We start from the raw sequence: 24362 nt of genomic DNA, 5'->3' as shown, positions 1-24362 counted from the left end.
ATCACCCCACTCTAAACATATGTTTGCCAACTTTTTTAATCTTCATAAAGCCAACTGAGGTGAATGCTTGTCATATATAATGATAACACACTGAGCAACTGAACAGAGATCAACAGTTTGTTCATCAAATATCATGTTTGAACAGGAAGTCCTGCTCCCTGTAGATGTGATGTATAGTCTGTATAGGTAGATGTGCACAAGTATGCACAACAACAGCTTGGAAAGGCCACCATATAACAGAAAAGGTGTGATAAAACAGTGAAAGAAAGGATCTATCAATGTGGAAACTGGATGTGGCCTTGAAACATGTCAGTGACACAAACATTTTCAATCCTGACATTTGCTATTTAAAATCAAATTCTTAACCCTTCTGACTAATCAGTTATGTTGCTATTACATTTAACTAAACCATATCAGTTAACCTAAGCCACTGTAGAATGGAAAAGAGTTATGAAGACCTCTGTGTCCAGGACTTCCTATTTAGTAATGAAGAATACCTGGACTCAATGGCCATTCCAATGGATGAAGATGCAGTGCTGGGTGATGCATTAGGTGCCTAGGGTCTTGTCAAATCCATCAATGAACTGGTTCTTAAGCCTTACAGAGCAGAAAAGCCTCTTTCACCTTCTATGCAGCCTGCCATGATGAGGCTACAGCAGACCCTATGCCATTGAAGCCCAGCCTTCATGTGGCTCAGCCTCAAATTGTTATTCCTCAAAAGACACCAGTTCAAGTGAAGGAGGAGACAATATAGCTACCAATCAGACATCAGCTCCAGTCAATAAGATTTCAAATCAAAAGATGTGCTACCGCCAAGTGTCATGTACATCAAATGTGCACTTACAACTATATTTCATTACCGAAATAAGACATTCTCAGAAGTAAGGTTTTCCTGAGAGTCAATCAAGCACTGGACTTGTCTACCTGAGCAGAAACTGAGGGATCAACAACTGGCGACTACTACAACAAGGGTCTTGCAAGTGAATGTGAGTGTCTCTACATCAACAACATTCAGACCACCACCACAAAAGCAACCCTCACAGTTTACCTTAGGTGAAGCAGAGATTAGAGCCCTTCACCATCTCACCTATGACTATCACTAGACATATTTACAGGATGTAACCTACACTGACTTGAGCAAGCCACCAATTGTATAAAGGACAGGGCCTTGTATGACCAAGAAGAAGATCAACTTATGAAGTCCCACCTTAGTTAGAAGTACAATGACTTTATGTGAAGTTGAAGCAGACTTTGAAGGCCCTGGCAAATGCCAATAAAATCAATGTCATACCGCCACCATGAGCAGATGATCTACAGAAGTGCTGGAAAATCTTGTATCTGGTCTGAGGTAAGGTGAGAGAATTCCTACCTTTGGTTCCCCCCCTGAGTGTAGATTGCACTATGATGTAAGTAATGCATATTGTTTCTAATTGTGTAAGTATTATATTCTTTTTGTGTGTTCATCATTCAGTTTTATTTATACTCATATAATGTATTTTCATACTAATTAATGTTAAAAGGCTTCTGATTATGTCTGTTTCTCTTGTCTTGTTACACATAGGAGAAATAAGTTTTAACTGAAAATACCACATTGGTATATGATATAGGTGTAGATACTTTGTGTTTAGTGTTTCTTAAAACTCACTTAGAATGGGTCTGAGTTAAAATCATAACTGTTCTGCATTATACTATGTGTTTATAATAAATCAAGTTAAAACTTAATCCTTGACTATATTTCATTCAGGAAATGTACAAAAACTGTGAACAATTAAAACTTGTGTACTAAAAAAACTTTTCATCTTTACAAAGTTTATGAGTCACCCTTTAGTTCTAAAAGAACCCTTGGAAAAACGTGTTAATTAAAACTATTTTCAGATGTAAGTGCATATGTGAATTTGAATTATTTAAAGCAAAAAAGTAAATAAGAAGTTTCACAAACACTAAAAAACTTTGGCTCAAATATTTTTAAAGAACTGACCTTTCTTTATCATTATTATTCTCATATGTCTAAAAATCTTTGTATTTCTGTGTTTACCTCCTTCCGGTGTGATGAAAGAAACTTTGTGTGAAGGTGGTCCTGAATATTTTCCATTAACTGCAACAACTTCAGCAACATTCTTTGAAAATGGTTTTAAAATATTAACAATCTCCTGAGTGTTATTTTCAGGAAACAACTGTTCCCTCCAGTGATCAGGATGGTCTTCTGAAGTCCTGATTCGAATCTGCAACAAGAAAACATCAAACAGAAGATGAGATAGCAGAAAATAAAAGTTTGGGTTTATTTCTTTTAATGTTTCATTTTAAGATTTAAGACTTTTACTTTTTGACAAACACTTGAGATGTTCAAGTAGATTTTAACAGTTTCCCATGATAAAAATGTCACATTTTAGAAAACATTTCTCTTTCAAATGTTATATCAAAACTTCTAAGTTTGTATGTTATACAATTTATTAGTAATTGTTAAGGCTATACTTTAAAGTTGGCTTTATGTATAACATATAAAGATAGAAGATAAAGTGACCATGTAGAGATTAAACTACTATCACAATACTAACTAAAATATAAGTCTAAAATGGACAGGTTAAACACACATCATATTAACAGTCTAAAGCAAATTTTAATATCTGTTCATTATATAAATTTTGTTGTGTGTATTGGTTACCTACCTGCAAATGGATTAAGAAGTATTCATTTTTCTTAAAAAAGGGAATAAAAAGTTACAATATTTGAGTAATTGTTGAAAAATTAATTATGGTAGTTGTGAGAACATGCTCACAAGCTAAATAAGTATCTGTTATTGGCAAAACTTTGTAATACACAATGGCAACCAGGTCTTTTGTCCATAAAAATATACAAAATATATCACTGGTCGATCCACAAATCCATAGCCAAACTCAGCCCATTTCTAAATGGCTAAAAATTATATTTTATATAGCTGAATTATTAAAAAGAATTACAACTATTAATATAATGAATCAACTAATCTGCAGGGAAACCTAAGGTACTACAAAGACTTCTGCATGAATTACATTTGTAAATATATCTTTTCTTTCTGTTTACAAAAAAAAAATTAATTCCCATGCCAATTAGTTTAACTTGAAGAAAAATATTCAAATAACTTTTTACTTTCTCACCTTATACCCCATGAAGTGTCCTCTTAAAGAGGAAGAAGGTACTGCATCCCAACCAAACTTTGCTGTTGTTGCACTGATCAATCTTATCAATCGAAAGTTTTGTGGAGCTTCAAGTGGAACTAAAAAGGTATATTCCATTATCTATTTATACAAAACTAATGTTACTATTAACTTCAAGATTAATAGTTTTGCTTCTAAGATGTGTGATAAATTCAATACTTTGCTAAATATTTCTTCTTTATAATTACTGCACAAAAACATGCTTTCATCTCTACTCTTGAATTAAACAGCAAAACTGGAAGAAGATTTAGCAGCTGAAGAATAATTAGCCAGGTAGATAGCAAGTAAGCAATGAAAATTAAGTAGTTAGATAACAGTAATAACATAAAGATATTTCAAAATAATGGTGTCAATATAATATTTAAAATAACTTAAGTAAAAGTCAATAATTTAATAAGAACATAAGAAGAAAGTGATTGTAAGCCTTTAACTACCAATTACTAAGAATACTTATTAAAACATACCTATCAAGTACACAATTTTAAAATAAAGAATATTTCTTGTGAAGTAAAGAAAAATAAATTGTAATGTAATGCAAATAAAAAGTACTCAACCAATTTCAAAACTTTAAATAACATACATATCCATACAACAAAATGCACCAGCTTCATACCAACAAGAATGTTTATAATAACAAGAAATACAAATATCAACACTACATTTTTTAAAAGAACAAACTGCACAGTGTGCAAAATTTGAGACCAACAAACATCCACATTAGAAAAAATTCTACCATTTTCAGTACTTTAAAGTAATAAACACTTTCAGAAAAACTACACAAGCTTCACAATTATCAAATAACTTAAAAATTAATCAAAACAAAATTCACTAATTTCCCCTTTCTAAACTAATATAAAAATACATCAGAAAAATACACTTTTAACCAAGTTACAAAAAAACATTTTCATCAGAACAAACCACACCAGTTTCATGACTTTAAACTACCAAATATCTTCATCAAGCCTGCATTAAGGTAGTTTGAGGCCCTGGCGCACTTATGTTTTTGAGGCCCCTTGAATAGGGTACAAGCAAATTTGAAGTTAATTATAATTAATACGTAGTAAGTTAATTACAGAATATGAGCTAATTATTCAAAGTAAATTAGAATATGATACACCTAACTTTTAAGGTGATATATTAAAATTAAATGATTATAATAATAATTATTTACTTGTAAGGTACATAAAAAAACAATATAGTTATTGTACAACATTATAGAAGCATGCCAAAACATTACCCTAAAATCATTTCTTCGTTGCTTTGGCAGAAGCAAAACTTCTAATTACAGCTTCATAAGCTATTTGCCTAAGCTATGTCCTTTCTAATGGCCATTTAAGCATTCATTTAACATCAAAGCATGCAATTAATTTTTTATTCTAGCCATTTTAGGCAGGTAGGCACAAGTATATCCTTAATGCCACAACAACATTAGGAAAACAGATTAGAGTTTTTTTTTTATTGCTCTGATGCATTGTTGGGCAGAAGGTGTTTCACAATCAAAAAATTTCACAAACTGTACCATTTCATCAAGAAAAGAGCATTCTAGATATGTGTATACAGTATATGTCTCCAAATCTTTTAGCTGCAGCAAAAATTTCAGTCTCATTTAAATGTTTGAAATTAGATAGATAACCAAACTTCATTTCTGTTCCTTTATATGAGGCAAGCCGATAATCAATCTCACCCAATTTGCTTTGGAGGCCAATGTTAGCATTTTGTTCCAATGGTCATAACTGATAGTCGCTTCCATTTCCAGTAACTCCTTATCTGGTTTGTCAAAGCCCACTAGATAATTCTCTGCAACTTCCTCAACTTCATCAGTCAAGTTGGGATGATGCGAGACAAAGTCCTCATCCTCTGCTGACTCACTGATTTGTTCTCAATACTCCTGGCCAAGCCAATGCACTAAAGGCTCATCTGTGACATACTTATGCAGTTTAGAGATGAGTTCCATGCTTTTGCACACTTGCAATAAATAATACAACAGAGGACCAATTTCTCAGAGTATCAGGTGTGAAATAAACCAGCCAGATCCAACTGCTTTCATGCAGCTTGCATACAAACAACAACCATACTATGTTCCTACATTAGAACATCTGTTCTTTCACCATCCGATAGTACCATGCTGCATTTTCGGCCTTTTATTGGGTGAATTTGTGTGTTGACCATTATCAATCTCAGCCACTCTATACATTCTTGTGAACAATGGTGTCTTCTCGTGGTGGAGAACCATACATTCACACCCACAGAGAGTAACACATCTTGTCCAAACATGAGTAGGTTTAGTTGACAGTCTGTACATCACTGTTTTATTGCTCTGCATGTCATCATCACATATGGCAAGTGTTCATTCCAGTTGGTTCAGTTGGAGTTAACAAACTTCAAAAGCATCTGCTTGGTGGTTTTTATTATGAATTCTGCCCAATGATCAGACAGAGATGATAAGGCATCTAACACTTTACACAACTTAGTGAACAGATAGCTGTTAAAATTAGCACAGGTCAGTATGAATATCTTATGGTACTCCAAATAATACCACCCAGTTCATGACTATCACATCGATAATGGTCTGTTCTACAGTATCAACTAAGCTATAAGCTTCAGCTTACTTCATGAAGTAGTCAATAATGAGTATTTAGCAATGACCTCTTTCAGTCTGGGAGTGGACAAGCAGCATTCAGAGCTATCTTCTGCAAAAGAGGCCCAACAATTCTCTAATAGAGTTTACTCTGTCTTGACATTTTCACTGGGCTCACACACCATACAGCATTCCCACCAGTGTTGAACATCACAACTCACTTGTGGATAGAAGAAAATCATCATTGAATGTTAGCACAAATGTGGGTTACACATTGGTGCCATCCAGTTATTGTGTTGTGCAAAAAAAGTATTGTACATTGTTGCCATATAATGTGGTCTTAGAACCCACACATGAAACTTTATCTTGTTCAGAAAGCATACAGAATTAGCATGGGCAGTGATCTGTCCAATAAGGGATGAAGTCTCAGTATGCCTTGTAACTACAGATGAATACCAAAGTTAACACTTTGAGAGCCCCAGGACAAGCAGCTATTGAATCCTGAGCTAGCTTAGGTGCTCCTTGCTATTCAGTAAGATCAAACCAAACTTGCACTAGTAAAGGAGTGTAGCATGGATGCATGTAACCTATAGCACCTAAATGAGCAGTAACAAGTACAAGAATTTGTGCTGTACCATTGTTATCAACGCACAATATGGTGTGATGCAATAGTGATGCAGCTATTGTCCCTAGAACTCTATGGTAAGAAATAATTTAAAGGCCACTGGCTTGAGAGGGCACAGCTGACAGCTTGTACCAAAGAGATTAATGGTCAGTCCAGCTCTATCAGGACTAAGTAGCGCTTGGTATGTGCTCATAATGATACAAAGTTTGAGTTCCTTGTAGACACGGCAATGGCAAGGACCCAGTAAACATCACAATCTTTCAAGCCCTCTGAATAAGACCACCACTATGACCAGTGAATATCAACTTTTTTTTTCCAGGCAAATGTGGAGACGAGACATGAGACATTAGAAGAGAATTTGATTTCTAGCTCACTCTAGGAGATGTCACCGATAGAATGAAAGTAGTTGTATCTGATATCAGATCTGAAATTGCAGCCTCAGGATGGATGTACTCTCGAGTTTGTTTATCAGTTTTACCTGTACAATGGGTGAGCTGATGTTCTATGGGAAAGTCATCCAATGCCACCCACATCGAGTCCAGGTACAGTGTACTGCATGAGTGTATGCAGCAAAGAGAATTATAGTATTTCCATGTACATGGGTGGTGTTCCTTGGTATATTTTGGTCAAGCCCTAATTGGACTCCTTCAGTTTTCTAGAGCATTTGCTGGTCATTCTAGACCTGCTGATCCAATGGCGACTATTTATGTCCTTGCCTACTTTGCTGCTTAGAAAAGTATTGATGTTGTGGGATGGCTGGCATCTGCTGAGTCATTAGCTGGAATTAATAGCTCTACCATCTTTGCTGCATGGCACAGTATGGGTAGTTCCTTAACTATTGCCCCATTAGTCCACAAGTGGAGCAGACATTTTGCTTTTCCCATCCTGGATGATGTCTAGACAGAGGTATCAGTTGTGGTTGTGTATGTCAGGAGGACCTGACAGTGGCATGCACCCTTGTGAAGGCACATACTCCATACTTTGTTAAAGTACATGTCCCATGAACATAACTTGTTGCAGCATATATTCTGTGGTTAGACCAACATTGCACTGTCCATATACTGCAGATGAGTATGATTGCCATTACAGCTGCACTGTAGGTTTCTTCCTCTCTGACAGCTGGTTTGAAGTGACTACTCAAGAGTGTGTTGCATGAAGATGTCCTTCACTCCCAGGTGCTGTCACATAAGCTCACTGGTAAAGTGCTTCGGTGAACTTATCAACTAACATATCTTCCCCATCTATAGATGTCGTTGCTGAGTATACTTTCCTTTGCACTTGTTATAGATTCTGGTCTATGCAGCCAGTTTCTCAGAGCTAATCTTTTTTGAAACCTTGAATTCACCCTCATTCTTCCATTCATCCTTCTGCTCCTCATTCAGGTGTTCTACATCAATGAGGGCTGGACCATCTAAGCTCAAGACCAGGGGTTGCATAGCCTGTTCTTTAGTCCATCCATCTATTTCAGGAGTAACCTGCCTCAATCATTTTAGAAAATGGTCTACGTTCTCGCTTGCTGTCCCCTTGAATATCAGATACATTATCTGCTTGTCTTTTCTCACAGGGACCTTTATGCCAGGTCAAAGCCCCACCTCTCTCTCTCATAATCCCAACAAATACCAGGAAGAGATGCTACCAATGTCCATGGTCCTGGGTGGAAGCTACTCACAGGGAAGCTGACATCAGAACAGATAGTTGGTCCATGGTACAGGGTGATTAGCTACTCAAAATGGCTCATTGTACAGTCCTGCATGACCCCAGGGGTTTAAAGCTGCAACCAACATCGTAGGGAACCTTTCAGTCCTGAAAGATGCCTCACTCTATAGGTCACGGTCTTCCCCATTAGTCCACATTGCCTCATATGCGGAGGAAACAACTCTGAATAGCAGAATTCATCCATCAGAAGTATGTCCAGCCTCTGTCTACTAGTCAACAGTGGTTTTGAATAGAGCTGGAACTGCTGTATTCTGACTGACAATAACGTAGGAGTTTGGTAGAGACCTCTCCATGCAGTCTTACACTTTCCAGATGCTAATCCATTCTAGTCAACCTCAGTCATCTGCATATTTCTTATACAGAGAATGATTCTTAGGGGTAGCATCTGCTCAAGTAGCCTCAAGTGCAACAGACACAAGGAAATCTTCCTATGTTAGCAGCTGCAGACTAACAAATGTTATAGACCTTTATAAAAACAGTGAAAATCCTATGTCCTAAACTTGACATCTCTCCCCACTAGTAAACTTCCTCTCTCAGTCACGAGTACTTCTATATCCAAAAAAACACAATTCTTTTCATAAGAAGCTTTCTTTTAAACTTAAGTGATTAAGCAAGAGTTAGTATTTACATTATCACTTCAGAAATCCTACAATAAATCCTGATACATGGTATCAAAATTTCTTCTTCTTATTTACTTATGTTATTTTAACAAATTAAACAAATTTCCCAAAAGTACCAGAGAGGTAAACCTGCTAATAAAAGCAGATTCAATAAAGAAATAAAGGGAGTATTCTGTGTTTGATAACTTGACTGAGTTTCTTCAAGTATGGAATTATAAGACTTTACACTCTTGGTGAAAATGAAAACAATCTTTACTATTTGACAAAAAATACAGCATATGTACTTGTGGAAACAGAACCACAGTAATATCTGCTGAAGTGTGTTTAGCTCCATAGTTTTCTTTCAAGATCTACCTCCATTGAACTAAAACCATGATCTTGAAGTAAGACTTTACTCAACAATCTTTACTAGAATTTCAAGTAGAAATGAACTAAGAAAGAATGCCTGATTTCAACAGGTAAGTTTAGTTTCTTATTTCTCTCACAGCATTGTTCAGCTGTTACATTTAGACAATGTCAAATTGGTCGGCAAAGGATATTACATGCTAATCCTTTCAACTCAGACCCTATATGTTACTGCAATGTCCTACTGGGCAGAATAGACATTATTAACCATAGATGGTGAAGAAACAAAGCAACTAGAATTAGACAATCTCATCGACTTTCTGGATCAGATGTTTATGCTAAAACTGCATAGTCATGAAATAAACAAAATATTTAAAAAATTGCATATATCACCTTATGCAGGTGGAAAACATACTATATACCTACATATCACAAAACCAGTTGGAAATGAAAATGTTATCTTTTTCTTTTTTTTATAAACTAACATACATATTTCAGCATCTTATTTGTTTCATATTACTGGGACTGTTTTTTCACAATTGCACTAAAGGTAAACTGACATACTCTAATTTAGCACTTATGCAACTAACTTTTATTAAATTACCAACTATTATTATATTATTTTGATGGCACTAAAGCTGTAAACATCATTTTCTGTTTATTCCAAAGACCAATTTTGGCATGAAAAAAATGACAGCTGGTTATGGTGATCTTACTCATTGTAACCAAAGATCTTACAAGAAGCTAAGTTGTAAAATAAACTTTTAATTTACTGGATCAAACCAATTGAGCATACCATCTTCCCCAGAATATCCAAGCACCTCTGGAGCTGTTATTTTAGCACGACCTTTGCTGTTGTATGCTTCAACTTTTATTCGGTAAGGCCTAAAAGTTGGTTGTTGATCCACTACTAAGCTTCCTTGCTTCCAGTCTTTCACAAACTTTATCGTTTTTTGAGCATCTGGTAGGTCATCTCTTTGCCAGTAGACTTTATAATAAAACCCTGGAGCATTGTGCTCAATTCTTGGCATGGGCTGATGAATTAAGAAGGTTTTTATAAAGCAAGTTGTAAATTTAATATATGTGAATCAAAATGCAATATTTGTATTTACTTAAAAGTAATGGTTTTGATCTTCACTGATTGAAATTTCTGATTTTAGGTTATGGAGAGAGAAAAAGGACAAGTTTATAAACAATAAATGTTATTTTGTTTGTAACTTTCCCAAATGTCCTGAGAAACTAGCATGAAATATACTGAAAGAAAATGATTTCATATTCAAAATATATTATTGATTACAATACTATTACCACATTGTGATTTTTATTTTATTTTAGTATTTTAAATTAGTATTCTTAGTAAAATTGTCTCTGTATTTCCTTTTTGTTAAAAAAATAACTATCTTTTTGTAAAACAATTTACTATTTCTTAATGTTATACTATCAGTTTTGGTAAAGTCTCTAAATAATATTTATTCCTAAATTATAATTTTTATTAAAACAATCCCATACATTTCTCTTACAGTTTTGGAAATCTCATTCAACAATTTATTTGTTTAATTATAAAATTTTATGAACAACCAATTGTTTGGTATTTTTATATATCATTAAACCATTTAAAAATTTTCTTATTTGAAGATTTTTATCATTTATAAGGCTTCTTGGGTGCAAGAGGAAGGGAAAGATTTGGAGATATACACAAAAGACATTTATCAACTATAAAATATCATTAGAAACTGATGGATCGAAAGTAAGCTCTCTTGTAAAAAAATTCTTGTTGTACTCCTGTTGTTAAATTATCACCCTTTTATTAAAATCACTCATTTTTTAAGTGTTTCTAACTTCTTATCCTTTTTAATCTATATTAAACCATTTATTATTGCTCATTATTTCTTCATTCCAAAGATGCCTTTCATGACTTTTCAAGTTTCAGATTTTTTTTATCTTTAGAAAGAAATTTTGTTTTTTCCTTGTACACACAAAATAGTTCCTGATAACATACCTTCCATGATATTACAAGATTGTCTGGTTTGGTTCCTTCACCTTTCACCTGGTCTGGATGTTTATCTGGAACATCTGATGGAGTGGAACACTGTTTGGAATATTCACTTGGCTCACTGGAACCAATCTTGTTGAATGCAATTACTCTAAAAGTGTAGTCAGTCCATGGTGACATGGCTACCTGAAAATCCAAAAATGAAGATGTAACATTACAAAATAAATTTACCTTAGTTGCAATGCTTCTGATGTAAAGTTTAGATAGCCTATTACAGCTGCATATAATGATTAGTTGAAACATCATAATTATTTGAAAAAAAGAATATACCAAAATTCTATATTTTAAATATCTGCATTACACAAAATGTTTTATGTTTTTTTTACTTCAGTGAGACAGTACAATAAGTATGTTCAATGGTAAACATTAACAATGTAACCTACCTTGAAGCGAGTGTCTGAAGCAGGTATGTTGACAAAAGAATCCTTCCATATATCAGGATTAAAACTAGTATTGTATTGAATGTTATATCCTAGGATTACTGCATGACCATCTCCCATTGGCTCCCACTGGATGTCAGCTACATGGATTTCACACTGAACATCTATTATTATTGGAGGTTCAGGAACACCTAATTTTAAAAAATATTTCTCTGTGTTAAAATAAATGAACAACTACATTCACTATATAGTGTAGCTACAGTGTGCTCAAACCAGTTGTTAGAAATCCTATTTACTAGCTTTGTTTATATTATCAAATACTCACTGGTTCCAGTTTTGCCTGTGAATATCACAGATTAAGCGATCAAGTTAAAATTTTGGTGACATAATCAGGTATTAATTTTTGCTGAATTTATTTTAAACATTCTTTTTTGGCCTCTTTAACTCTCTGTTGTTGAATTTGTAAACCATAATTTTGGAAGATTACTTTTTATGTCCACTTATAACTTACAGTATAGAAAGGAAGAAGCTGCAGCAGAAGTGAGGACATGATCTGAGAATGTGAGAAGGACTAACAGAGGCTCCCTCCAGAATCAAGGGCTCTTGCCAGTCATGAGAAGTGCTAAATCCACATTCTTGATCAATTTTTGGGGCTATGAAGTTTGAAGATGATAAGGAAAAACCCTAGATGCAAGTCATTAATTAACAGCTCTTAAACACTGATGATGTGTGACAAAAGAAGAACTGCTTGAAGCATATTGTCTGTCAGACATTACCATTACCACCACTGCTTGTACTGTAGGAATCTCATTATTTGAGTGACTATACATCACTGACATGACTGATGAAATTCAAAATTCAAAAAGGTATGTTACAAGAATACATCTTCTTTCTACAATACTATCTGAGTCAGAAACACCAACAATTTACCTTATCAACAGTGAAAGGATGTCTTTTCACTGAATGGTCAGATTATGGATACCATGCAGTTATCAATGCAATTGCAGCAACAGTTATCATGAACCACAGTGGGTTGTGCAAAGTCTGTTTATGGATGGACTGGATGATGTTAGACAAACAGCAAAAATAAGAAGAGGACCTTGACAATCTTCTAGTGTTATATGTATCCATTTTGTGATTTTAAACTGTATGGTATTCTTAGTTACAATAACTATTGTTCGTAGAAAAGGTATCAGAGAGTAAATCTGAATCTCTGAATTTGACTGAGTTGAAGAAAGAAAGGAACTGGATATAATGTAAATAAACAAAGCATAAGATACTTTTTGTTCAACAAATGAAATCAACCAAAGTAGGTGAGAGTTCTTTATGATTGATAGCATCTTCTGGTCATAGAATGAGAGTATTGAATTTTCTGTCTTGTTCTCAAAACTATATTATGATAGACTTCTCTAGTCTTAGAGGATATAATAATTATTTACAAACTATAGTACTGTCATCTCTCCCACAGCACATGTTACTCACATCTGGTTGTCCCAAAAGTAATAGAAGTAGGATATATCTTCAACATATCACAAGACTCGCCAATGGATAAAAATCACTCCAAACATCTAGGCAGCGTATATTTTAAATATGTTTATTGCTCCATCAATATTTCTCACCAGAAAGTGCATGTTATATCAAAAAGGGAATAACTCTATCTTTAGTTATGGAGGAATTTATAATAAATTTAAATTTACAATTTTACTTTAGTTCACTGTGATTATTTTGGCTTATATTTTGTTGTATTTTTGTGATCCTTTTCAGTTTAACCTCATTTATTCTGTTATCTATCTTAATATATTTTCATTTGTCATTGCAATTCTTATTACCTATTGGTTTAGGTAATAGCAGCAAAAACTTGTAACACTTTTATGCAAAGTAATACATGTATGGAATATCAATAAATTAAAAGTTTTTAATAAATACAAGTTAATGCAGAAAATAACATTTAATACTATTTCAAAAGAATGTGCCATTCTGAACAAGATTGGAATTTTATGTTACATACATAATTTTTACTAATTATCATCACAAGTTATTAACATTATAGCTGTATGTTATACTATTTCACTTAATTATATTAAATTGTAGAATTTTACACATTTGTCTTTTTTTTATTTCATATTTTAGCACAAACGTTAATAAACAAACTATGAACTCTGCATTTTTAAACTGAATAACATACAATAACTTGGAGACTTACTCTGAACAATTAAACTTGCCCATGCTGAATCCTTATCTATGGCTGTTTCAGTGTAGCATGTGTAGATTCCAGAGTCACTGACCTTAACTGTATTGATAAATAGTGACTGGCTCTCTAACTGTTTCACTCGTGGATCCTGATGGTAATCAATAGGTTCCCCATTAAAGAACCATTTGACTGTCATGCTCAATGTAGGATCTACTTCGGCTTTACAGTGAAATGTGGCTGACTGGCCAATAGGAACCTCAAGGTTTTCTGGTGGTTGTATGATCTTGGTTTTGTCTAAAATAGTTTACAAATATAAATAAAACATCATTAGATTGCAATCATGAAAATATATTATAAGTACAAAACTAAACATAATAATAATCATGAGCTATTAAATCGTCAGAAAGATACAGCAAAGGCCAATGTCAAAGCAAATAACCTTTTCAGGTGAGAATGCCAGAACAGCAGAATAAAAGAAACTACTAAAAAATAAGATTTGCCAGAATGTACTGTATCATTTCAACACCAAAACTACAAATATAATGGCCAAAATGGAAATTCAAAATAAGAAGTTAACAAACTAGAAACTAAAATTAATGTTTAAAAACTAATGACATTGAAAAACTATAGTTTCTATTCAAAAGACAGTTTTCAATATTTGTCCACTGTTATTATCACAAAATAAATCAGCTGATCATACTTTGCTATAGGTGTGTATTACAAGAGTATAAATGATAATAACCTGAAGCACTTCATGAGCAGAGCAGAAAAAAAGAGCAAGTATACACTGTACAGATTTGCCATTGTTTCACCAGTGGTTTGTGTATTAGTTCAATTAAAAGAATAAGACTATATTTATTTGCTCTTTTCATATCTGGTGTTTATTGGAATGTAAGTTGAATCACATCTATGCAAAATGTTGCACATACACAGTAAACTGACAAAAAAATGCAATGTTTTATTCTGTTTTATGCTCAGACAGTGTGCATTTGCTTTCATAACATTCAAGAATGAGACATCACCATGTTGGCAACGTTCTTTGATATATTTTCACACGTGTGTGGTCAAATGTGAATATAGGCTGCTGTAAAAAGAATTTTATTCATTTTCAAAAAAGTGCCAGGATACCATTCCAAGTAGGAGTCAAATTTTTCTGAGAACAATCCTAACTTAAGTAATAATTTTTTGGTTTCTGTGAAAACTATTCTTAAGTAATATGATTATACAGAAGGTTGAGTATATTACTTATGTACAGAAGTGCATTATGCTAATACAATAGTAAATTCATTACAAAATTGCTGATTGTAAATTTTCTATTACCTTATACATTACTGATTTTTAAGCCTCACCATGTCATTAAAGTCCATGTAGCTACATCCAATCATCCTTTTTCTGAAGACTATGCATCTTGCCAATAGCCCTGAATTGTAGTTTCCAATAAGAAAAGGCTCATTCATAAGGCTTTCATGTTCAAAACACACCTCCTCTTCCTTGCAGCTTTCCATAGTCCATCTAGTGTATGAGGTGACAGTTTTCCAGCACCCATTTCAAAAATTTAATTGCATAGATATCTGTAAGTGATGTTTATACAACTTGGCAGTATATCTTTGTATGGAATAGCATGAATATCTGTTTCATTGTCCAGCTGCTTCAAATATGTTGCAGAAGCAGCTTGTGTACATGTGACTTATGTGCCTCTTCTATACAGAGATCCTTCTTGATTATGTGGCATATTGTTGACCGAGACATATGGGTGGCTATTGCTACCGTCCTTTGTGTTTGTGGATTCTCATTTGTTACAAGACACCACACTTTGCTTACCACAGTTGAAGAATGATTTGTTACAGGACATTTTCTGGATTGTCCTGGTGCCTTTAAATGGTCCATATTCCTTTGTTTTCCAACGTAATTAACCACAAGAGATATTCCAATCTAAGAAATTTTAAACCTCCAATCTGAACATATATATATGATCTGAGTGTATGAATATTTTTAGTCAGAAAGGGCTGTTTGAAAGTCTTCCCAAAAGTGATCAATTTTTAGTGACATTACACTATCTGTGAAATGCCAAACAATGTGAAAATGTAGTTCTAATACATGTCATCACACTATAACTTTATATTGGCTGTTGTTGTTCTATTGCTTGCTGATTTGCATTTTCAAATTCATTATAATATAGCGTACTCAACTCTGTACAAAAAATGTGTACCTATAAAAGTAGTTATGAAAATTTATAGAATCCCTACCTTTGACTTCTAACTGTCCTGTCTCTTCTAATGAACCAAACTTGTTTTCAGCCTGACAAGTGTAGTTACCTTCATCTTCTTCTAAAATATTTACCAACTCAAGATTTCCATTTTCTAACAACTATAATAAACAAATTTTCATTCTTTAAACAAAATAGTATTCTTTTAAAATAATGCTCGAAATGTTCATAATTTTTAAATAGCTATTTATTTCAAAGTATAAATTAACTCAAAGTATAAATAGTAAGCAACTTCAATGTTTAAATTTTTTCATTAACCTTTAATAGTTTTCTAACAATGAATACATAAAAATACAACATTTAAAAATTTTCAAAGAGAAAATAAAAGTTTTAATGGCTCTCAATAGTCTACTTTTTAAATTTGTTTGAACCAGCATAGTACACTCTTTTTATGATCAAATTGATTTTTCTTTAAATTAAGGAATGCCCCTTTAAAGGTTTAAATGCTCTTCACCATTCCTTTCCTTTTGTTTGGAAAGTTTATTGTTGCTGTCAGTTAGAGCTTTTTACATATATAGTAAGGTTTCTAGAAAAGTTAATTGTTCAAGTAAAGGACTATGGTATGGGATGTAAATCTTTGTGCTGATGTGCACATGATTACACTGGACAACAAAGAATTAGCTACCGGATAAAACTCAAGTGATTTGGGGTAATTTGATAGTGCTGATTTCATAAATGTAGTCAGATTTGTCTATCACCTCTAGATTTTGACTTATTGTAATATCTCTATATTACATCAGCACTATATGAAATACCATGCAATCAACTCAGTATAATAGATTTATGCTGTAAAATTAAGTTAACTTGGACAGTTTAATGAGTATAAGGCATGCATTTTTGATAACTTCAAACACTAACTGTATTGTATTGGTGTAAAGTTCCAAATATATTGTTCATGTTATACTATTTGTTCTCAATATAATTGTTGTGAATTGCACCACTTTTGCTTCATTCCCATGCTCAATTGCTCTACTGAGGTATCATAAAACCCTCACCTGCTCAGTTTGCTAGAGTCAGATGCCTCTCTCTCTCAGTTGCCTCTCACTCAGTTAGTCACTTCACCTCACTCAGCGCACAGTTGAAAAAAAAAGTCCGATCTTCTTCCTCCGACCTTTTTCTTCATCAAGTTCTGTGAAACTTTGTTTCTTAGAATCTTTTAAACTACAGTTCTATTAGCATAAATTAGTTTATATTTTTTTTTAGAAAATCATTTGAAATGCTGGCTGCCTCCAGTTAAAGTCCGATTGTCCAAGAATCACCCAAACAATTTCTGCTACATTTGTGGAAAATATATTGCAGTTTCACAAAGGAAAAACATCATCAACAAGGTAAAGTTAGTTTACTACCACTATTATGGGTGTAAAATTGGGGACCATTAAAAACACTGGTCTCCACATGTGTTGTACAGTTTGCCCATCTGGCTTGACACATTGGCTTAATAAGAAGAGAGCAAGTATACTATTTGCAGTTCCCATGATATGATGTGAGTCCAAAGACTGTTATTTTTACATGACTAATGTTTCTGGATATTCCGGCAAAACTAAACAATATATTAAATATCCAGATATTGCACCTGCAATAAAAACAGTACCTCATGGACATGGTCTTCCAGTGACACATCCACAGGTGAATTGGGAAACATAAGAGTTATCCTGTGAAAAAGACAGTGAATCACCTTCATCCTCTTTATCTAGTAATTCTATTCCTGTGGCAACTCAACATAAGCTGCCTCATCTGATCACACAAGAAGAACTAAGTGATCTGATTCGTGACTTCTCTCTATCAAAGCAGCATGGGGAACTTTTTGGCTCTCATTTACAGCAGTGAAGCTCACTAGCTCCTGTAACAAGAGTTTCAATTTACTGAAGTCACCATCATAGTCTTGCTTCTCAATACAGCATGAAAGATAATTTGTGCATCTGTACAAACGTTGATGTGCTAATAGAAGAATTAAGTACTTAAGATCATCCTCAAGAATGGAGACTTTTTATCAACTCATTTAGAGTTAGTCTGAAAGCATTACTTTTGCACAATGGAAACACTAAGCCATTGATTCCAGTTGTTCATGCTGTGAACATGAAAGAAACTTATCAAAACAAGCAGATGGTACTTGAGGCCATTAAATAGGATCACCATAGGTGGAATATATGTGGTGATCTAAAAGTTATTTTACTCTTGCTAGGCCTGCAAAGTGTGTATACCAAACATTGTGGCTTTTTGTGTCTCTGGAACAGCCAAAATGATTAAAAAAAAATTTTAAATGGCCAATGAGAGAGAATTACATACCAGAGAAACAGAATATTGACTATCAACCTTTAATGAATCTTCAAAATGTGTTTCTGTCCCCACATATTGAACTGGAACTCATGAAGAACTTTGTAAAAGGAATGAACAAAGAGAGTAATGGTTTCAGATATCTGTCTGACAAGTTTCCAAAAATCAGTGAAGCAAAAATGAAAGAAGATATCTCTGTTGGGCCACTGATTCAAGAAGTGCTGATGGATGTACTGAATAGTACTGAAACAGAAAGAACTTACTACCAGGAATTCATTCAAACTGGTTGTTAAAAATTTCGTAGGAAATCACAGGGATGAAAATTATGCTGTGATGATATGCTCAAGAACCACAGGAAAATGGGGTCTAGGATGTCACTAAAGATGCACTTCTTAAATTCCAATTTTGTTAGATGTACTGTTCATTTTTAACACAAGAGTATTATTTAATGTATATAATATGAATGTTGAAGTAAGTTATTTTTAGAAGCAATAGTTATGACAAATTTGCTTACATAACTGTTTACAAATCATCTGTTGTGTAGTTCAGTTGTTCTGAATCGACGTCATGTTACTTGAACCTTGTGAATTTTTCTCAATGCTTAAAGTGAGTATTGTTACATCATAGTCTCGTAGTTTGTAAAACATTTTCTAGGCTTCACTCAGGCAATATGTATATAGGGGACCAAGTTAGTACAAGTAAGTTAGTGAAAGTAAAACTGAAAAAAGTGAAGTTAGTCTAGGTGATTGTGCATTTAGCCATAAAGTGTGTATAATGGTGACTTTTTAAAGTGTAATAATTGCAGACTGTGTTGTAATAACAGCATAGAGAAGAATAATTTGTCTTGTCAATTGGGTTCTAAAGTAACTGAACTGACCTGTGTGGACTTTTGATGTAAAAGAGAATTATTTAAACTCTGGATGCAGATGTAGTAACCCACAGGTAATGTAAGTGAATTTATCACTGATTGTATTGTGATAATAGAGTAGAGGAGAATAATTTGTCTTTTCAAAAGGTTTTCTAAAGTAATTGAACCTGTCTGTGTGGATTCTGATGAAAAAGAGAGAATTATTTAAAGCTCTGGATACAACGGTGATAACTAATAGTGAAACGAATTTTTGTACATAAGTTTCACTTGGTTTGAATATATTATTTTAAAACAAGTGGATTGTGTGCCGTCCATTTATTGTTGAAATTTATTGCCAACAGTCACAGACATCTATTGTAAAGAATCGTAGCCTTATAACAGCCTGACACATTTAGACTTCTTTCCAAATGATCTAGGTGCAATGAGCATAGTGAGCACTTTCACCAAGATATTTCTACAATGGAACGGCGAGACTAAGAATGACGGAATCCTGCAATGATGGGAGATTACTGTTGGTTCTTACAGTATGAAGCTGAGAACATACATAAAAGGTGCAACAAGTCAAGAAGATATTTGAATGTATTTTCAGTATATAATCTTATTATACTCAGTGTTTTTTTAAACTGGTATTATGTATTGTTTTTGAATATTCTTTTATGCAATTTTCAATGAATAATTAAAGTTATTAAAGAAAAAGTTACTTTCACAATACATAAGAATAGTCTGAATAAATCTATCATAACTCTAAAACTAGAGGTGATCAGTAATTTTCAACATGATTTTTAGAATCAGCATCGTCAAATTACGCAGAAACATAAATTTTTTCTAGTTGCAGAGAAAAACTTTTTTTTAGTTGCCCAGTGTTATGAGTATTAGTTAAGTTTGCACCATTTACTAGTTTGTGAGCTTCAATATAACCTACTGAAAACGTAAGAATAAGTATGTATATATTTCACTTGAGGCAAGCTTGATCTAGTGGTTAGATTTCTGGGCAGTGTATCAGAGGGTCATAGGTTTGAGCCATTTTATGCTAATGAATACTCCACACTTACAACTGTGAGGGTATCATATTTATATTAGTCAATCCTGTTTTTCAGTTTAGTGTGACCATGTGTGCAACAAGTGTTGCTGACTGGTTGCCCTCCTGCTGGTTAGCAGTTCTAAATTAGGGATGGCTATGCCTGGGTCTTGGGATGTGTGACCTGGTCATAGCCCACGTGTCACACAAGGTTCCATTCAAGTTGATAATATCAAATACCACATAAGTATATCTTTGTTTAGTATACTGATTATTTGTGTGGATATGAATATCAAATAATTGGTGTTTTTATGTGCTTTATAGTTTAGTTTCATTGAATTGTATTTGGTATAATGCTTACATAGTCTTTTTAATTATAATTACACCCATATGACCTGCTTACATTGCTTAGTTTGTGATTTTAAGACTAACCCAAATCCCCTAAGTTCTCCAAATATTGTTCTGCATTATGGGAATTATAACCCAAAATACCATTAACAGCAAGAGTACCCTATTAATGGTAGAATACAATTTCATCTTTAAGGTTTCAGTTTTGACAGTGTTTTGGAAGCAGGGGGTGTATCTCCCCATTTTAAAACCTATTCCATTAAAAATGCATCAAAATTGGGAAAATTACACTCAAGAAAAGCAGGAGAGTGCATAAAATTTAATCCCGAACCCAAGAGCTTCCATGGCCATAAGGTGAGCCCTGGACCCCAGACGTAATGGATGCACCGGTGGCGAAAACATTCCCTCGCTTCACTCGATCAAGTAAACCTTGGACCCTCCCACTTTTAATTTGCCTGTCCTGTTGCAGATGTACTGATTTATAAACTATTGCCTTCATTAATGCATATGTGTTATTTTCAACACATTTGATCTCTTATCTGTTTAGTTAGTTTGTGGTTGCTTGAATAACTGAAGAAAAACTGTTTTACTAATGATGGCTAGAACTTTTTAACTCTGTTGTCAGAGCAATCATATGGAAGTGGTCTCAAATTTGATGTAAAAATTGGATTAACACAGAAAAATCTACCCAGCTAGGAAGGCCATATGAATATTAGATAAGAACTAAGGACTGGCCATGTTTGTTAGAGAGGAAGAATGTGTTAGTTTAAGTGATAGGTTAGTTGGTAGAGCACTTGCTTGGCATGTGAGAGGTCTCACGTTTGACCTCGCTTGTGTAGAATGAAAGTACCATTTACTTTGCTTAAAAGTTATTAATAATATAAAAAATAAGATGTTCATATAGAAAACTTCTTCACATCACAAGACAAAGTGTAAAAACAATGTTGAAACACCTTCTCCTCATGTATTACAGATTAAAAAGTGTATGAAAATATCCATGCAATTTGTGTCTATATTAAAAAATAAAAGTTACTAAATAATTTGTTTATCTCATCAGATAAAAGGCTAGCAAAATACACACTAAAAAAGCAACCACTGAATTCTTTTTCATTGTTAATCAATAAAAACTGTATTCTATTCTGTAATTCCAAAAAATAAGCTTTTTTAGATTTGTAGTGCTCCAGTCAAATGTTTGTTTGTGTGTGAAAGAAAGAATGCAAGTTCTTGTTTTTGAGTTTTTGATCCTGTTAACTTTAAGAAACATTATAAACTATTCCTACAAGCAGTTTATTTTGGGAAAAGTTATTTGGAGGACAATTATTTTTAGTAAATCTGATAATACCCTTACCACTCAGTAACCATAATACCAATCTTACAAGTTATACAAGTAATTTTCTTTTAACCAATCAAATACATAAATAAACTACTGTCCAAATAATGCTGACTAACCTGAAAATTTTTTCCAATAAGGTCCTGACCATTTTTTTTCCAATTCACTTTGGGATTTGGAACCCCATAAACTAGACATTTTATTGTAGTTGTTGAGCCAACAACAGCATATGTAATGTTGGCAGGTGACTCTCTCATTATTGGAGGAATAGCTGAGAGGTTAAAAACACATGCTTAATAACCGTAAAACTTATTAAAATATAAATAAATGAGGTGTTTTATAAATGAATGATTATGAAAACTATATAGCTTAAGTATTTATTTTTTTATAATTCACCTCTATCAAATGATAAGCTATGTTTTGAACATCAGATTCATAGAACATTTAGGTATATTTTTCATAACACACATAATAGCACTTATCTTTATGGTTGGTCAGTCAATTCTTCCTGCTAGTATTATAAGTACTATTAACTAGTGATATTAGGTTGAAAAACATTACTGCATATAAAATAAAATTTGATTGTGTAGCAAGATACACAGCAGTCATATGAAAACTCAGTATAGTGAAGTCCTTGTTTGTAATATAGAGTACACGTTTAATCTTAGTACATAATAATCCTTGTGGTTTCATGTAAAAAACTTCTGTTTGATGTATGTTTTGATACCATAACTAAGGTTTAGTCCTAGTTTTTATCTTCCTGATGTACCATACAGGATGGGACAAAGGTTTAGGACCTGAATTCTAAAATAAAACAAATTTATACAAACTGAAAGAAGCACAATAGAAAAATTTATTCATAAATAAGATCAAGCTTTTAATTAGTAGCAGCTTCCTATCGAAGAATGTTGGAAAATTCTCAGCCAGTGACTTTTAGGTTGAAACACATTACTGCACATAAAATAAAATTTGACTGTGTAGCAAGTGAGTAAAAAAATGTTTTCTTTTATCTTTATCTTTCATTAATCACTTTCTTTAATTCAGCATATAACATGTGAGAATGAGTTAGATATCACAATTCACAGCTCCATTTTATGAATTTGTATTAATAACATTCTGTAAATCATTATTCACTAATTAATAAACATCTATTGATGCTTAACATAAACATAATTTCTTATTAATTTATATTATTTAAGTTACAATGTGTCCCAAATGGTATTTCTCTAAAATTTAGATGCATATTACATGCAAAATTAGTATACCATCAAATAAAAAATAATAATAATAATAAAATAAATAGCTTAAATTATTACAAAATAAATATTTAATTCAAATATAATCATTGACTACAATACCTTCAACCACTACCCACAATAAAACAAACATTAGCAGTTAATTTGAATTGTAAAAAAAAAAAAAATGAAATGCAGAAACTTCATTGTCTACAAACCAAACTATATCTCTTTTATTTATCTCCATAACAACAGTAATATACATATCACATTTATTAAGTTACTCTCTCCTGAGGTTTTATCTAAATACCAAGTCATTGGTGATCAACCTTTCTGGTTACTTACTATCCTAATTTTTACTATAGATTTTTCATACTCGGTAAAACTCAATACCTAAAATCTCAAGCTTTCTCAATACAAGGAAGTGTTCTTATATCTTGTGTTTTTGTTTCAAAAACATTTTAAAATCATTATTTTATATAAAATTTTAAAGTAAAAAATATGTTTATGTTTTACAGTGTCTTGTTCTGTGGTTCACCAATAGATCATGATCTGCAGATTCAGAACTCTGATATAAGGATATTTGTTGCTATAATATTTTGAATTTAGCTGTACTCACAAATTGTCAATAGTGACTTAAGTAATTTTAATTATGTTTAATACTTTAAAAGATTCACTATAATATTTTGAATTTAGCTGTACTCACAAATTGTCAATAGTAACTTAAGTAATTTTAATTATGTTTAATACTTTAAAAGATTCTGGTATTTCTGATAAATTATTAAGTGACTAGCATTTAAGTTCTGAAGCATTTATTTGTTTTTCACTGAAAGTTGTTTCAATTCGTTGTTGAATATGAACACCTGATAAAATGAAGTACCACCTAATGCAAATTCTTAATATGAATTAAATCTAATTCATCAATAAATTACTGTAATACTAAGAAGTGTAAACTCTACAAACAACTAAGTCTCTAACTTACCAAGTATGTTTAAATAAAAGTCCTTGAAAACATAACCATGAACATTAGAAGCATTACATTGGTACACTGCTGTATCTTCTTTCACCAAGTTGCTAATGGTCATTATGTTTCCCTCAATGATCCTCCTTGGGTTTGGTTTAATCTCTGTTAATTAATTGATTTTAAAGTTGATGTTATACATATACAAACATAGTTTTATTTAATCTTACTTGAACACACTGAACAGAGAAGAGGGCAAATATGACAGTTAATTTTCTAGTTAAACTGTTCCTCATTGTTCAATAATTTTAAGATATACACTTACTTATGAGAAAATAAAATTTCATCATTCAAGCTCTA

General features: G+C 32.8%; 1 protein-coding gene across 1 annotated transcript; it reads right to left on the bottom strand.

The window, feature by feature from the left end:
* Window positions 1–2035: 2035 nt before the first annotated feature.
* LOC106477620 (neuroglian-like) lies at window positions 2036–24161 on the bottom strand (the record flags this gene model as incomplete). Its single annotated transcript, XM_013938164.2, has 9 exons — window positions 24024–24161; window positions 21926–22077; window positions 15949–16069; window positions 13715–13996; window positions 11515–11702; window positions 11078–11257; window positions 9875–10112; window positions 3135–3253; window positions 2036–2222 (listed from the first exon to the last, which is right to left on the bottom strand). Coding segments are annotated over exons 1-9 (1570 nt in total), but the record flags the coding sequence as incomplete, so codon positions are not given.
* Between the last annotated feature and the right edge of the window lie 201 nt (window positions 24162–24362).

This window comes from Limulus polyphemus, unplaced genomic scaffold (genome assembly GCF_000517525.1).
Source record: "Limulus polyphemus unplaced genomic scaffold, Limulus_polyphemus-2.1.2 Scaffold76739, whole genome shotgun sequence".
Taxonomy (NCBI): domain Eukaryota; kingdom Metazoa; phylum Arthropoda; class Merostomata; order Xiphosura; family Limulidae; genus Limulus; species Limulus polyphemus.
This window is presented reverse-complemented; position numbering and strand designations above follow the sequence as displayed.